This window comes from Polypterus senegalus, chromosome 4, assembly GCF_016835505.1.
Source record: "Polypterus senegalus isolate Bchr_013 chromosome 4, ASM1683550v1, whole genome shotgun sequence".
In the NCBI taxonomy this organism is placed as follows: Eukaryota; Metazoa; Chordata; class Cladistia; order Polypteriformes; family Polypteridae; genus Polypterus; species Polypterus senegalus.
The window spans coordinates 59884455-59900258 of record NC_053157.1 but is presented as its reverse complement, the minus strand read 5'-3'; the positions used below and the strand labels follow the sequence as shown (position 1 = coordinate 59900258).

Here is a 15804-nt window from a genome sequence, read left to right as displayed (position 1 = left end):
AGGAGGACGGAGGCAGTGCTACGGGTGCCGAAGGTTGGGCCACATTTGGCGATACTGTCCTTGGAGAGAGGGGGACAAGATATCAAACTGGAATAATATTCCCCCTAGGTTCTCCAAGGACCAAGATATTCAGATTAATCAAGGCTCAACCGGAATGTCCTCTTGGAGGAAGACTTCCCTCTCGGGGCAGGCCGCTCCGAATCTTTATAATTGCCGCTGGGGAATACTGTAAGATATGGCGGCCATGTACCCCGCCAATACCCCAAGCCGCCAGGTGGAGCCCTCCTTGCAGCATGGAGGTCCCCAGAAGACCAGCAGGGAATTATGGACCATGTAGTTTTTATGCACCGCCCTGCTGGATGCCATGGGGCCACGAGAGGGAGCTGCAGGGAGGACCAAGAATTCTTCATGCCCTATGACCCGGAAGTTCGTCATAGGAAGAGCGACGGGCTTCCGGGGTGAGAAACATTATTTACCCTGACCCGGAAGGAATAAGGACTTGTGGACTGTTGGGAAGGAACACCTCCGGGTCAGGGAATATAAAAGGACTGTGGGGGCTCCCAGACGATGAGCTGAGTTGGGAGGCAGGGTGGCTAAGCGTCTGGGAGTGGAGGATTTGTTATTATTCATTGTTTATTGGAGTATTTGGGAGTAGAGGGTGCTTTGTGCACATTATTGATATAATAAATATCATCTTTGGACTTTTACCTGGTGTCTGACGTGGTGTCTGAGGGTACAAGGGTGCGAGCAAGCATCTTATTCTGTTACAATATATATATATATATATATGTATATATATATATATATATATACCCGAGCTACGCAGTGGAGAAGTAGTGTGTTAAAAAAGTTATGAAAAAGAAAAGGGAAAATTTTAAACAAAGGGAACATTTTAAAAATAACATAACATGATTGTCAATATACAGTGTTGCTGTCATCAAGGATTTGATTATCATTATTTCTTTCAATCAGGTTCGTATTTGTAGGATGTGTTGTGTTCAAGTTACATTCCGTGTTTGTCAATCATTGTAAAGATAACAGGTTTCATTCATTGATTCGTTTCTTACTGCATCAATAAACAGCTCGTCTTCCTCTTTATCTGAGACGTGACACACTGCATGCACGGGTTTTTTTTTACACTGTCTTCCTTTAGCGGGACATTGACTTTTTCCACTGTGTGCTTTGTTTCCGCAGTAGCAGCACTTCTGAATATGCTTGTATGTATCACACGCTTCATATTTTTTTGCTGCCTTCTCAATTGTGTAATTCGGTTTTGTTCAGCACTCTTTGGAACTGTTGCTTTTTGTCTGTGCACTGCGTCATATCACGTGAGCCCTTCGGTGTACATGCATCGAAGGTTCCCAGCTGTGCTGGTGCCATCTCGTGCAATGTCCACGGCTTTATTTAATGTACTTAATGTTAGCTAAGACCTGGCACTGAAAAGTTTCTCTCGCAGTTTTGTTGAGTTTGTGCCAAACACCACTCTGACCATCTCATCTTCGTCTGCATAAGCACAGTCCTTCACTCGTGAATATTTAGCGGCAGTGTTTCTATTGGATTGCCACTGACGGACGGCCTTATATGGGCAGGCACTAAATTACGTGGGAGGCGGAGTTACGCCTTGAGCAGAAGTCTATTATAGTATATGGATGAAAAAATAGGTTCCAGTTATGACCATTACGCGTAGAATTTCGAAATGAAACCTGCCCAACTTTTGTAAGTAAGCTGTAAGGAATGAGCCTGCCAAATTTCAGCCTTCTACGTACACGGGAAGTTGGAGAATTAGTGATGAGTCAGTGAGTCAGTCAGTGAGTGAGTGAATGAGTGAGTGAGGGCTTTGCCTTTTATTAGTATAGATATATATTGGCGTAGCCGCCACTGCAGTGCTTGCTTTTCTTTCCCCAAATACCCAATCACCACACAATTAGCTCTGTAATAGAAGTTAAGCCATCTGTAAGCTTAGAGCGCCGATTCTTCAAAACATTTAAGGAACATTGAAATATCTTCATAGTACATGTTTAATTATTCTATCCTTCACGACACTCCCAGTGAAGAATATAGATTATTTAAATGAAATTAAAGTTTTATCTGTATAATATTATAAACATATTTTGCTGCATTTCACCTTAAAAATGATATCGTCATCATATGTAAATACGCGTCCGTACAGGAAAGGCTTTGAAACGTTTTACCGTGGCTGAGGCAGCATGTGCTTGAAGCTGTATACTGATAATTCTCTTTCTGATCAGCTGCTGCTGTGATTCACACCCAGATACAGTGATATAAATACTCCGAGTGGTGCAGCGAGAGTAATATGAAAAAAGATGATCTGCTGTGGCAACTCCTAACGGGAGGAGCTGAAACAAGAAGAAGAAGGTGCAGTGAGAGTAACAACGCTAAAGCAGTTATGGTATATGGAATACTATGGCTATTCCCTGGACCATTATATTGTTACAAGTTAATTACCATCAGATGCGTTACACTAATAAACAATATGCGGTTAGTTTCAGTGTATTTATAAAGCCGCGTCAGGAAAATAGGGTGTAACCACACAGGAACAGTAGCATTGCTTTGACGCTGGGTGCCGCCAGTCTGCAAAACCGAGAGGAGAACTTGCTTATGACAAGGTATAAGGTACCGTGGAAAAGTGCGTGGCTTTACGCAAAGTGTAGGTTTTATACATCGCGATTTGAACGTGGAAAAGTTCTTACGCAACATTTCTGTGTGTACGCACTGTTTATACATGAGGCCCCCTGATGAGTGATGTGTCAAAGGCACATACAGAAACAAAAGCTGTTAACTGTTACTTGTTGTAGTGAGGGCTTAAAAACACACACCTATTAGCATTATCAAACACAACTTACCAATGGCTGTGCAGTACACCTACAGTAAAGAGAGTCAAAAATTTCTCACTTTGTACTATAACTCAGCAACATTTAACAAGTGCAGCAATTCTACTGATTGAACACTCTTGCTGTGCAAATATGTTTTGATAAAGTAGTCAACAGTTTCATGCAAAAGGCATAAAAAGGGTTTATTTTAATTCCAGTGTGTTTCGTACAGTATAAGACAGTAAGAAACAAGTACTGCATAAGCAAATTCATAGTTATAATTACATCTCAAAAATTAGGAATGACTAATTAGTACAATGTAAAAAAACACCAGTAAAATGCATCAAATTAAAGGTGTATCAAACAGTATAACAGTAGTACAATTGTTAAAAAAAAAAAACAATTTAAAACAAATAAATGCAGGTATACTTATATGTATGGAGTGTTTAAGCTGCCAATATCAATTAATTGTTTCAATGTGTAAAATAGTATTTCATGCCTAAGTGCTGCATTTCCATAGACTCGCAATGATGTGGACTTGAAACACACAATGTCTGTAAAAATAATGTACATGATACAAAAAATTGCAGAATACATTTGTTTTCTTAAAGTTTTGCTCATCCTCATTTAGTTTTTGTCCCCCTCACATTCCAAAAGTAAAACATTCTCTAATGTTATAATAAGCAGATCTATAAAAATACTTAAATGATAATAAATTGTTTATCAATATTTTATATTTAATTAAAAGCAATGCCTATTAATCCAGTGTAATCAGCTTAACCAAACAATGATATTTAATTGATATACAGTAGTTTAATCTAATGGTAATGCTGTAATTATAGGATTTTAGGTGTTTACTGCATTCATCTTGCAGATACAGTGGGTGTGAAAGTATTCAATCCTCTTGAAAGTCATCATAAATTTCTACATGACAAAAGATTTGTACACATACTTATCCATTCAGTATTTTTAATGTGAACTGTTATGGTGTAACAATACATTTCCAATGTCAAAATAATCAATTTTCTGTACAAATTTAACTGAATAAGAAAAACTCAAAAGTCAGTGTTTATAAGTATTCAAGCCCTACACTTCAATACTTTGTCCAGAACCCTTTTGCTGCAATAATAGTGTTAATTCTATTGGAGTAAGCATGTACCAGTTTTGCACATTGTTCAGGAGTGATTCTTCCCCATTTTCTTTGGCAGAATTTATATTGATCCTCAGGGTTGGTGAGATGGAACCTCTACACATCAGTTTTCAAGTAGTGCCAGAGATTATTAATAGGATTAAGATCAGGCCGTTGACTTGGCCATTCCAAAACAATCATTTTTCTGTTTCTGAGCAATTCCAGTGCTGCTCTGACCTTATGCTTTGGAATCTTCTGAGCTGTAGGTTCATAGCAGACTGGAACAAGTTCTCCTTTAACATTATGCATATTTGTTTCCATCCATTGTCCCTGCAACTCTGACAAAATTCCCAGTCCCAGCACATGAATAGCATTCCCCAATAGCATGGTGCTGTCACCACCATATTTCACCATAGGTATAGTGTTTCTTGAGGCTTGAGCATTGTTACTTTTACAACACACAAGCCTCTTTTCAAGTCTTGCCAAAAAGTTCTGCGTTGGTCTCATTTGACCATAAAATCTTATCCCACATCTTAATTGGGTCTTTCTCAGGCTTTATACCAAATGCCATATGTTCTTTCATAAGGACCTTCTTAAGGAGTGGTTTCCTTGTTACCCTCCTACAGAGACCTGTTTTATAAAGAGCTCTTAAAATTGTTGACCCATGCACCTTCACTCCAGTTTCAGCAAAAGAGCACTGCAGACATCTGAGAGTGACAGCTGGAGTTTTAGTAGCCTTTCTCACCAGTTGATAAATTAGTTTTGAAGGATGGCCTATTTTAGTAAGAATGTGATGAACATCCCACTCTCTGATGATGGATCTAAACTCTATTTATGTAACCATTTCCTGCCTTGATCATATGAATGACTTTGTTTCTCACATCAATGAAATGTTCCTTTGTCTTCATTTTTGCAGTGACTGTCCAAAAAAAGACTATGGCCCTTAAAAAGGGTGCTTTTAATATCCAGGGAGATATAAAGGACTCACAAGTAGTATCTAATTATGTTTAATTATGGTTAAACCTGGAGGTTTAAATACTTATGCAAACACTAACTTTTGAGTTTTTTTTCTTTAGTTACATATCTACAGAATGTGGTTTATTTTGACTTTGGAAATATATTGTTACAGCAAAAAAGAGTTCACATTAAAATACTGAATGGATAAACATACATACATAACACTGAATTGTAAAAGGCTGAAATCATTTCTGTGTCAGCCCCACTAACATGCTCATTAGTAAATCATGCAAATAATGAAGAATAAATTCTGTAAAAACTAACTTTAAAAAAAGAACATGAATGATCCAAATGCAGCATACCTAAATGCTTGGTATAGCCTAATAAAAAAATGACCAAACTTAGTTATTTCTACATTAACCCCAAAATATAAAAACAGGGAAATAACAGCTTGCTTTATTAGGTCAAGAGTCCAATTAAAAACCCAAACTTGGCTGGAACAAAAACCTGCTTTGTATTTCAAATCTAAAGTAACATTGTTAGATTACAATGTTCCTTTCTGAGCCTGTTAAAATCAGTTCAATTTTTATTGATAAAATAATAGGGCCCTGAAAAGGTCTACAATCTATGACCTCTAAATCCACCAACAGTTCTAGCCTGCATTAGGTATATACAGTTTTATTTTTGCCCTTCAATAAAATTGAATTTAACACCCCTGTGTTAGAGGGTATTATATGTAATCCTAGGAACAGTGAAGCTTCTTTCTGAAGATTGCCTTATACCTAATGCCCTATATTTGTTTAGATATAGATGCACTCAAAATAAATATGCTCAAGGCTGAAGCTCTCTTTGCAATTAGTTTTACCATATATTAATATTATTTTACAGTTGCACCTAGAATTACTTCACATATATTCAGTAATGGATATGTACAATATTGTCCTTAACCAAACTCGTTCTATTGACTGTTCTGGTCAAATCTCGTTACTGCTGCTCAGATGATCTAAGACCTCACATTTGATAAAGAAAGGATAGAAAAACACATACAAGAACATAGCCACATGTCAATAAGACAGACCAGCATTACTCACCTTATATACTATAAACAATCTGCTTCAAGGATAAGATCCTATTCAGTAGAAAAGGAGTCTGAAATATTATAAACTATCGACTGTATCGATTGATTCTTATGTTAAATGCAATACTCTCAGTTTCAGTCCCAGTTTCACTTTGCAATACTTTCCTTCATTCCAACATTTTAGAACCAAATATATTCTTTATGTACAAAAGCTGCAAGAATACACTGTTGCATTCCTGTTACAGTAAAATCATACTGTTTTGTTATGTGAGTGCATTTATAATCCTACTGCTACCAGAGCAGTGAAACAGACCAATTTTTAAGAATGACTTGAATACTTGTGCTCCCTCACAATCTTTGCTCACTCATTTCAAAGCTATAATAACTTTCAAAATATTTAGTCTGTCTCTCCTTGTGATTATGAGATTCAAGCACCATTCTAGCATTCCCAAGGCCGCTTCTCAGCCTGAAGGTAATGTTGTAAAAAGTAGGACAACACCTGGCCTCAAGCTACCAAAAATAAATAAGTAAATACATAAATAAATATATAAATACATAAATAAATAACTATGCAAAAGTAATTACACTTGATTTTGTAATACAAAGCACACAAACTACTGTATAAGTTGGCAATGAGACGGACTATGGGCCTATCCAAGGTTAGGTCCTGCTTTGTTTTATCTTCTAAGTAAATTATAGCTGTGTTTTTATCAGGAGAGAAAGCTTGTGTATAAAATTTTCAACCCAATTTTTTTTACTTATTTATAGAAATTACAACTGTAACACATATGGTATTTTTATTATACTCATCTTCAAATGAACACTTCCAGAGACATTTTTTCATTCCCTTACAACATATCTGGGCTGCATTTCTCTTGTGATATAATGCATTACTTTTATAAGATTAAAAAAAACAACCTGAATTTCATTTTACCTTTGTGGGATTCCAGTTTTCAGATGCTGTTTCATTTTCGAGTCCAGCTGAGAGAAAGATGTTTTGCTTGTGACTTTGCCAGAACAAGCATCAACGATAACCATATAAAACCCTGTCTGTCTGAAAGTAAATTTTTCACCATTTACCTACATGGAAGGAAAAAGGGAAAAAAAAAAAAGTTATGTTTACTTTGTAAACCTCTACCTTAAGGCAGCTACAATTACTAGGTCTTTTACAACTAAACAGTGCTGAGGGCAAAGAAAAAAATGTCATCATCTTGTTATACACAAATCCACCATCAACTACTTTAAATTATCTGTATAGGAGTTATACTGAAATGCGGTCACACAGAATTTGCATATAAGGTACAACTGTTACATCTTAATTCTTTATAGAATTTATAAGGCGATATTTTTCATAAAAAAAAACATCAGCTGCATAAAACAAAACAAAAAAAACATATTTGCAACTTACAGCAATAAATGACTCATTATCGCGTTGTTCTATCTCATTCTTGCTGAGGGATTTTATTTGAGCTTGGAGGTAGACATCTTGAGGGTCACTTGAAACAAAAAGCTATAAAGAAAATGTAGAATATAAAAAAAGATCTGCATCAAAAATATAGCTATCGCTAAACTGCCTACACATAAAAGTTAAAAACAGTACAATTTGTCAAATATTGTTCAATTTAAGAATACAATGAAGTACAATTACTGCCATTAAATTATACGTTTCCCTCCCTATGCCTTACAAAAGTGTTTTATGTACATTCATGGGGAAACATATGGAAAAAGAATATACAAGAGTACAGGCCCTCTGTCTGCAACCATATGGTGACAGGTGGGGAAGGATATGCTCTCATATACAATTTTCATAAATGGGCTGTTACTTGTGAAAAAAAGTACATTTGAGGAAGAATGGAGTCAACAAAACTGGTTCTCTTAAGGCAACCAGTTGGATTTTACTTTCTGATGAATAAACACATTTTAGTTTGTAAAGTACCTTAAGAAATAGCAACATGATTCAAGAAACCTGACTTTGTACCAAGTTTTCAAAAATTACAAAAATGGACCACACGGTAACATTGAATTTTCATAAAATAGTGTTCTTAGAACATGATTTAGTAGTCAGTAACAAATCAGTTTTTTAAATACTCATTGAATATTACAATGTACAAAAGGGATACAGAGAAGGGGGCAAATCATAATTCACACGGATGAGAAGAGGAATGGGGCTTCAAAAATGTACTCTGTAAACAAAGAACTAATAGCAAAACGCTAAAGTCACTACAGGCTGTCCCCGGCTTACGTACAAGATAAGGACTGTAGGTTTGTTCTTAAGTTGAATTTGTATGTAAGTCGGTAAAGGTACATAATTTTAATAAATGCTATTGTTGAACAACTGTAACCAAGTGCGGCTTTAACCAAGTGCTCTTCCAATGAATGATGGAGTGTCACCTCTCTCTGACCTTTGTATTATTTCTACTTTATTTTCCATGGTGATGGTTTTTCTCTTGTTTGCTGTATCACAAGCACTTGCATCAGATTTGTGTTTCAGGGACATTGTTGAAGGGTGAAAAGAAAAGGTTAAGATGAGCTCTTCTGCACAGCACTGTACACGCTATCACAGCAGGAAGGCACCCCTTTTGTCAGCACATCCGGTGTACTGAATGAGAGGCAACTTCCTGCTATGTGCGTAACAGTACAAGTAGGCTTGCTATTGAGAATGAATGGGGGCAGAGAGGGGCGGTTCATCACCTGCCCACCACACAGTCACCTCCACTTGCATACAGTATGCTGACTGCAGCGTCAGCCCACCGAGAGCGAACAGGGTGCGGCCAAAGGCAGGTAGTGAATCGCCCACCACTGCCCCCATTCAACAGGCAGCCACCCGAGGCACACTACAACGCTGCCCCCCGCCGCCCCATTCACCCTCAATGGCCTCCATTCAGCCACAACCGGGTCACCACTTGCAGCATCACCAGTCGCCCACCGAGAACAAACAGTGGCAGCTGTTCGAGGGACTCTGCAACCCTGTGTGGTAGTCGGGCAGTAAAACGAGAATGAAACTGAATAAAAAAAAAAAAACAAACAAAGCTAACCTTTACAAGTATCATACATTTACACTGGCTGTTACAGATTGAAATCAAATGTATGTTTTTATTCCAAAATAGGAAGAATAAAAGCAGCTCACTTCTCAAAACAGACTCATCGGGGATCGAACCCGTGAAGTTTTAATTACCAGTCAACAGCTGATACCATTGGGCCACAGAAGCAGCCATAGTTAATGCGTGTCAATGTCGCACCCTACCGCGTGTTGTTTTTCTGCAGTTATATTTTTAAATAAAAGCGCACTTGTTCTGTTATATTTGTACCTTATGTGAAAGTGTTTCTTTGATATTTGGACTTCGGGCTTCACACATTGTAAACTTCATGTCTACATTTTGTCAATTATTACTAAAACATGAAATACGTTTCTTTTTTAACGATGTGTTTACATAGATCGTTGTAGACACGGAATACACATGAAATGCATGTGTTCCAAATAACGATATAGTATTTATAAAAGGTGTGATTTTGCTTGACTTCTCACTCTATACAACTCCAAGCAACTGACACGAAGGTAAGCAGTCTTGAGCTAAGAAAACTGTGTGCTGGTGGGGGATGTAATAGCATACTGCTTGCTGCTTAACAACACATTTAAAGGACAAAAGACGCTGACGGAGAGGTGAGAAGCGATTTAAGGTCTACGAGTTTTTTCATAGGCTCTGGTAATTCTAGTGTTAAGACGCTAATATTAAACCAAAAAGTTTTTGCCACTCCAAGATGTGTCCAAGAACTGCTCCGGCACTGCAATTAAGGACAAACTGGTCCAAATTTGAACATTTTTGTATAATTTTCCTACCTTGAAAAATGTCTGTTAGCAAGATGGATATGTGTTTCTAGAATGGTTACATTTTTCTTTACCTTTCATAAAGATTTTGGTCTAGTTTACAGCAAAAGTAAGCAGACTTTAACATACCTTAAATACTTTGTTGACATCTACACACAGTAGAGATTGATACAAATGACATAAACATATTAATAACCAGATCGTAAAAAAGTGACACATAAGAAATAGTACTTAGTAGTCCAAATAGACTTTTCACTGTCCATAATAAGGCAGAGTACAGGTGAAAATGATAATAGGATGTCTAATTACAAACTCAAGCAGAAATAATAAGATATCTAATAATACAGAATCCATGCTATGTAACAAACAAGTTTAGAGAGGTGATGGTTAATCTGTATAACAGATTACTGAATGCAACACTGCATACAGTTTGATCTTTAAAACACTAAAGTTACATAAATGAAAGTTCAAAGAAAAGTAAACAGACTTGTTCCAGACCTATGTGGGATTCAAATCTCAACTCAACTTTTATTTTGGAGGCATTACATGAATAAGAATTAGTGAGCTATATTCAACTTAATAGCCTGTTCTTGTCAGTTTTCTATATGTTATACACCATTGGGAAAATGTTAAAGTACTTATTTGAATGAATGAATACCTTTACTATCATTGCACAAGTGCAACAAAATTGGATGCCATCCTATCAGTGCTAAACAGCAATAAATTATAAAACTACAAAAACAAATAAATATGAAGATTTATAAAAGGTAAACCATAAGTTTAAGTCCCTCTCCACACAATCCAGGCCAATGAAAAGGGGCTGAATATTTGTTTTCTTCTTCCTAAAGTCGATAATCATCTCCTTGGTTTTGGTGGTGCTGAGAACCAGATTGATGTATCTGAACCACCCAATAACCGTCAATGTATTAACATTTGTTAAATTTAACAAAACAAGACATTTAACTATTGTTGAGGTTCTTCTAATTCAGACACTGGTAAATCTTGCAGCAAGTTGTAGTCATGACTTTTGGAACCCTGTGTCATTTTCCATAAGAAGGATATTTTTACAATTAAACCAACAAACACATGGGCAAAAACAGCATCATGAAAATGAATTTCAAATTATTGAATCGGAATGTTTTTGGCTCTTCATCTGAAGTCTGACGGAGGTCACCTGTGTAAATGGCAGCAACAGCATTTGCTTCTCCAGTTACATAAAAATACTAGTTATAATTAAATAAACATTAACACTTGATGACATAGAAGATATAAAACTATATATAGGGTTGCAATTGTATATCTATCATCTAATTTAAATGAGAAAGTTTGTTAATTAGTATTTCGGGCTATTAATGTTTTTTTTTCAGTCGCAATTTACAATAAGAAACAGTGTAAATCTTTCTACATGCAAGTTTATTGGCAACAAAAAAGTGGCTAAAATAAAAGTGCTTACCTGTTAGGTTTTACCATTTTTGCACTGAAGGCTGATGCTGACTTCCTTCAGTAGCTGCTTGGTTTTGTATATTTGTATACTTTGAGTCTATCACTATGCAGTGCACTTAGAAATGCAGTGTGCCATCAACCACTAAATATATATAAATATATATATATATATATAAATATATATAAATATATATAAATATATATAAATATATATATATATATATAAATATATATATATATATATAAATATATATATATATATATATAAATATATATAAATATATATAAATATATATATATATATATATATAAATATATATATATATATATATATATATACATACCCTCCTTGAGCCGTCACCTTATCGTGGTGGAGGGTTTGCGTGTCCCAATGATCCTAGGAGCTATGTTGTCCGGGGCTTTATGCCCCTGGTAGGGCCACCCAAGGCAAACTGGTCCTAGGTGAGGGATGAGACAAAGACGGTTCAACAAACCTCCAATGAAGAATAAAACTTGGACGACGTTTTCCCTTGCCCGACGCTGGTCACCGGGCCCCCTCTGGAGCCAGGCCTGGAGGTGGGGCTCATGGCAGCGCCTGGTGGCCGGGCCTGCACCCATGGGCTCGGCCGGGCACAGCCCAAGAGGTAACGCGGGTCCTCCTCCCATGGGCTCACCACCTATGGGAGGGGCCAAGGAGGTTGGGTGCAGTGTGAGTTGGGTGGTGGCCGAGGCGGGACCTTGGCGGTCTGATCCTCGCTACAGAAACTGGCTCTTGGGACGGAATGTCACCTCTGAAGGGGAAGGAGCCTGAGCTAGTGCGCGAGGTGAGAGGTTCCGCTAGATATAGTCGGACTCACCTCGACGCACAGCTTGGACTCTGGAACCAATCTCCTTGAGAGGGCTGGACTCTCTACCACTCTGGAGTTGCCCCGTGAGAGGCCGAGCAGGTGTGGGCATACTTATTGCCCCCACTTGGAGCCTGTGCATTGGGGTTTACCCCGTGGACGAGAGGGTGGCCTCCCTCCGCCTTCGGGTGGGGAAGGGTCCTGACTGTTGTTTGTGCTATGCCAACAGCAGTTTGGAGTATCCACCCTTTTGGAGTCTCTGAGGGGTTGCTAGAGGGCATACCTTCTGGGATTCCCTCGCTTTGCTGGGAGACTTCAATGCTCACGGGCAATGACAGTGAGACCTGGAAGGGCGTGATTGGGAGGAATGGCCCCCGATCTGAACCCGAGCGTGTTTTGTTATTGGACTTCTGTGCTCGCCACGGATTGTCCATAACACACAATGAACACCATGTTCAAGCATAAGGGTGTTCATATGTGCACTTGGCACCAGGACACCCTAGGCCTCAGGTCGATGATCGACTTTGTGGTGTGTCGCCGGACTTGCGCCATATGTCTTGGACACTCGGGTGAAGAGAGGGGGGAGCTGTCAACTGATCACCACCTGGTGGTGAGTTGGCTTCGATGGTGGGGAAGATGCCGGTCAGACCTGGTAGGCCCAAACGTGTTGTGAGGGTCTGCTGGGAACGGCTGGCAGAGGCCCCTGTCAGAAGTAGCTTCAACTCCCACCTCCGCAGAACTTCAACCACGCCCCGAGGGAGGTGGGGACATTGAGTCCGAATGGGCCATGTTCCGTGCCTCTATTGTTGAGGCGGCTGACCGGAGCTGTGGCCGCAAGGTGGTCGGTGCCTGTCGGGGGGCAATCCCCAACCCGCTGGTGGACACCGCGTGAGGGATGCCGTCAAGCTGAAGAAGGAGTCCTATAGGACTTTTTGTCCTGTGGGTCTCTGGAGGCAGCTGATAGGTACCGCAGGCCAAGCGAAGCGGCTTGGTTGTTGCTGAGGCAAAACTCGGGCATGGGAGGAGTTTGAGAGGCCATGGAGAACGACTTTGGACGGCTTCGAGGAGATTCTGGTCCACCGTCCGCGCCTCAGGAGGGGAAGCAGTGCAGTGTCAACACCGTATATGGTGGGATGGTGCGCTGCTGACCTCACTGACGCTAGGGTCGGTGGGGGAGTACTTCAAGACCTCCTCAATCCCACTAACATGCCTTCCATGAGGAAGCAGAGCCTGGGGACTCTGAGGTGGGCTCTCCCATCTCTGGGACTGAAGTCACCGAGGTGGTCAAAAACTCCTTGGTGGCAGGGTGGATGAGATCGCCGAGTTCCTTAAGGCTCTGGATGTTGTAGGACTGTCTTGGTTGACACGCCTCTGCAACATCGCATGGACATCGGGACAGTGCCTCTGGATTGGCAGACCGGGGTGGTGGTCCCCCTCTTTAAAAAGGGGACCGGAGGGTGTGTTCCAACTATAGAGGGATCACACTCCTCAGCCTCCCTGGAAAAGTCTATTCGGGGTTCTGGAGAGGAGGGTCCGCCGGATAGTGAACCTCGGATTCAGGAGGAACAGTGTGGTTTTCGGCCCTGGTCGCGAACAGTGGACCAGCTCTTCACCCTTAGCAGAGTCCTGAGGGTGCATGGGAGTTTGCCCACCAGTCTACATGTGTTTTGTGGACTTGGAAAAGGCATTGACCGTGTCCCTCGGGAATCCTGTGGGGGTGCTCGGGAGTATGGGGTACCGGACCCCTGATAAGAGCTGTTCGGTCCTGTACAACCGTGTCAGAGCTTGGTCCGCATTGCCGCAGTAAGTCGAGCCCGCTTCCAGTGAGAGTTGGACTCCGCCAGGGCTGCCCTTTGTCACCGATTCTGTTCATAACTTTTATGGACAGAATTTCTAGGCGCAGCCAGGGTGTTGAAGGGGTCCGGTTTGGTGGACTCAGGATTGGGTCACTGCTTTTTGCAGATGATGTTGTCCTGTTTGCTTCATCAGGCCGTGATCTTCAGCTCTCTGGATCGGTTCGCAGCTGAGTGTGAAGCGGCTGGGATGAGAATCAGCACCTCCAAATCCGAGAGCATGGTCCTCAGCCGAAAAGGGTGGAGTGCCCTCTCAGGGTTGGGGAGAGATCCTGCCCCAAGTGGAGGAGTTCAAGTATCTCGGGTCTTGTTCACGAGTGAGGGAAGAATGGAGTGAGATGACAGGCGGATCGGTGCGGCATCGCAGTGATGCGGCTCTGCATCGGTCTGTCGTGGTGAAAAGGAGCTGAGCCGTAAGGCAAAGCTCTCAATTTACCAGTCGATCTACGCTCCTACCCTCACCTATGGTCATGAGCTATGGGTAGTGACCGAAAGAACGAGATCGCTAATACAAGCGGCTGAAATGAGTTTCCTCCGCAGGGTGTCTGGGCTTTCCCTTAAAGATAGGGTGAGAAGCTCAGTCATCCGGGAGGGGCTCAGAGTAGAGCCGCTGCTCCTCCGCATCGACAGGAGTCAGATGAGGTGGCTCGGCATCTGATCAGGATGCCTCCTGGACGCCTCCCTGGTGAGGTGTTCCGGCACGCCCAACCGGGAGGAGGCCCCGGGAAGACCCAGGACACGCTGGAGGGACTATGTCTCCCGGCTGGCCTGGGAACGCCTTTGGGATTCTCCCGAAGAGCTGGAAGAAGTGGCCGGGAGAGGGAAGTCTGGGCTCTCTGCTTAAGCTGCTACCCCGCGACCCACCTCGGATAAGCGGAAGAGGATGGATGGATGGATGGATATATATATATATATATATATATATATATATATATATATATATATATATATATATCTAAGCCAAATCAATGCAAATAAAGGCTTGTTTGGTGTGGATGTAAAATACAGTCATTAGAATGTTCAAGAATCTCTTAAAATAATATTTGCCTTATAAATTAACACTGTTCTATATTAACTAGCCCCTCTTTTGTACTACAGCTCAGAGTTATGATGTCCGCAGTCTATTCCAGTAGAACTGGACACAACATGGATCCAACTCGGGATAGTGTGTCAATTCACAAATACAGCACAAATTGCAGAATTTATATTAGACAAACGAGAGAAGGCAAGTACAGTATAGAATGGTACACAGTCATACATGTTTTCATATGCAACAAACTTGACAAAAAGTACAGGACTATTAGTACTTGCATTCATACCAACAAATACGCAGAGCTAATTCTTGTATAGTTATGTGAACAAATAACTAAACCCCATGAAATGTTTTATTTTTTCTAACACATGTAGACACATCAAGGTTTTATCTTCACTTAAGCAGTATCTATTGATAAAGGTGATAAAACAAATACGTTGCCACTTTTCAATTTTGTAGTCCATGCAAATTTCACATGTGGTAAAAGGTAAGTAAACCTCTACATTTATTACTACCTCAAAAATCTAAAATAGAATCAGATACAAATGTTTAAAATATCATAAGGGAGGATCTTGTCTTATTTAAACCTCAGACTTTTCCATGTGTTATTATGCCTAGATTAACACTAGAATTATCAAAGCCTACGAAACTCATAATTCCAGCCCACCTTAAATCCCTTCGCACCTCTCTGTCAGCGTCTTTCATCTTGTAAATGTGTCAATCAAGACAAGCAGCAAACAGCCTGCTATACCATCCCCTCCACCGCCGCAGAAAGGGCAAGATGTTCTCCCAGCTCAAGCCTTGATTAT

General features: G+C 40.3%; 1 protein-coding gene across 2 annotated transcripts in view; it reads right to left on the bottom strand.

Annotated features, from left to right (window-relative positions):
- The window catches only part of cemip2 (cell migration inducing hyaluronidase 2), a 180536-nt gene that overhangs the window by 14468 nt on the left and 150264 nt on the right, over positions 1-15804 (bottom strand). For both annotated transcript variants that reach the window (XM_039750731.1, XM_039750732.1), the window contains exons 21-22: positions 7404-7505; positions 6930-7075 (exon numbers count right to left, since the gene is read on the bottom strand). In XM_039750731.1, coding sequence (XP_039606665.1) covers positions 6930-7075; positions 7404-7505 — 248 coding nt within the window. The remainder of the gene's footprint in view (positions 1-6929; positions 7076-7403; positions 7506-15804) is intronic.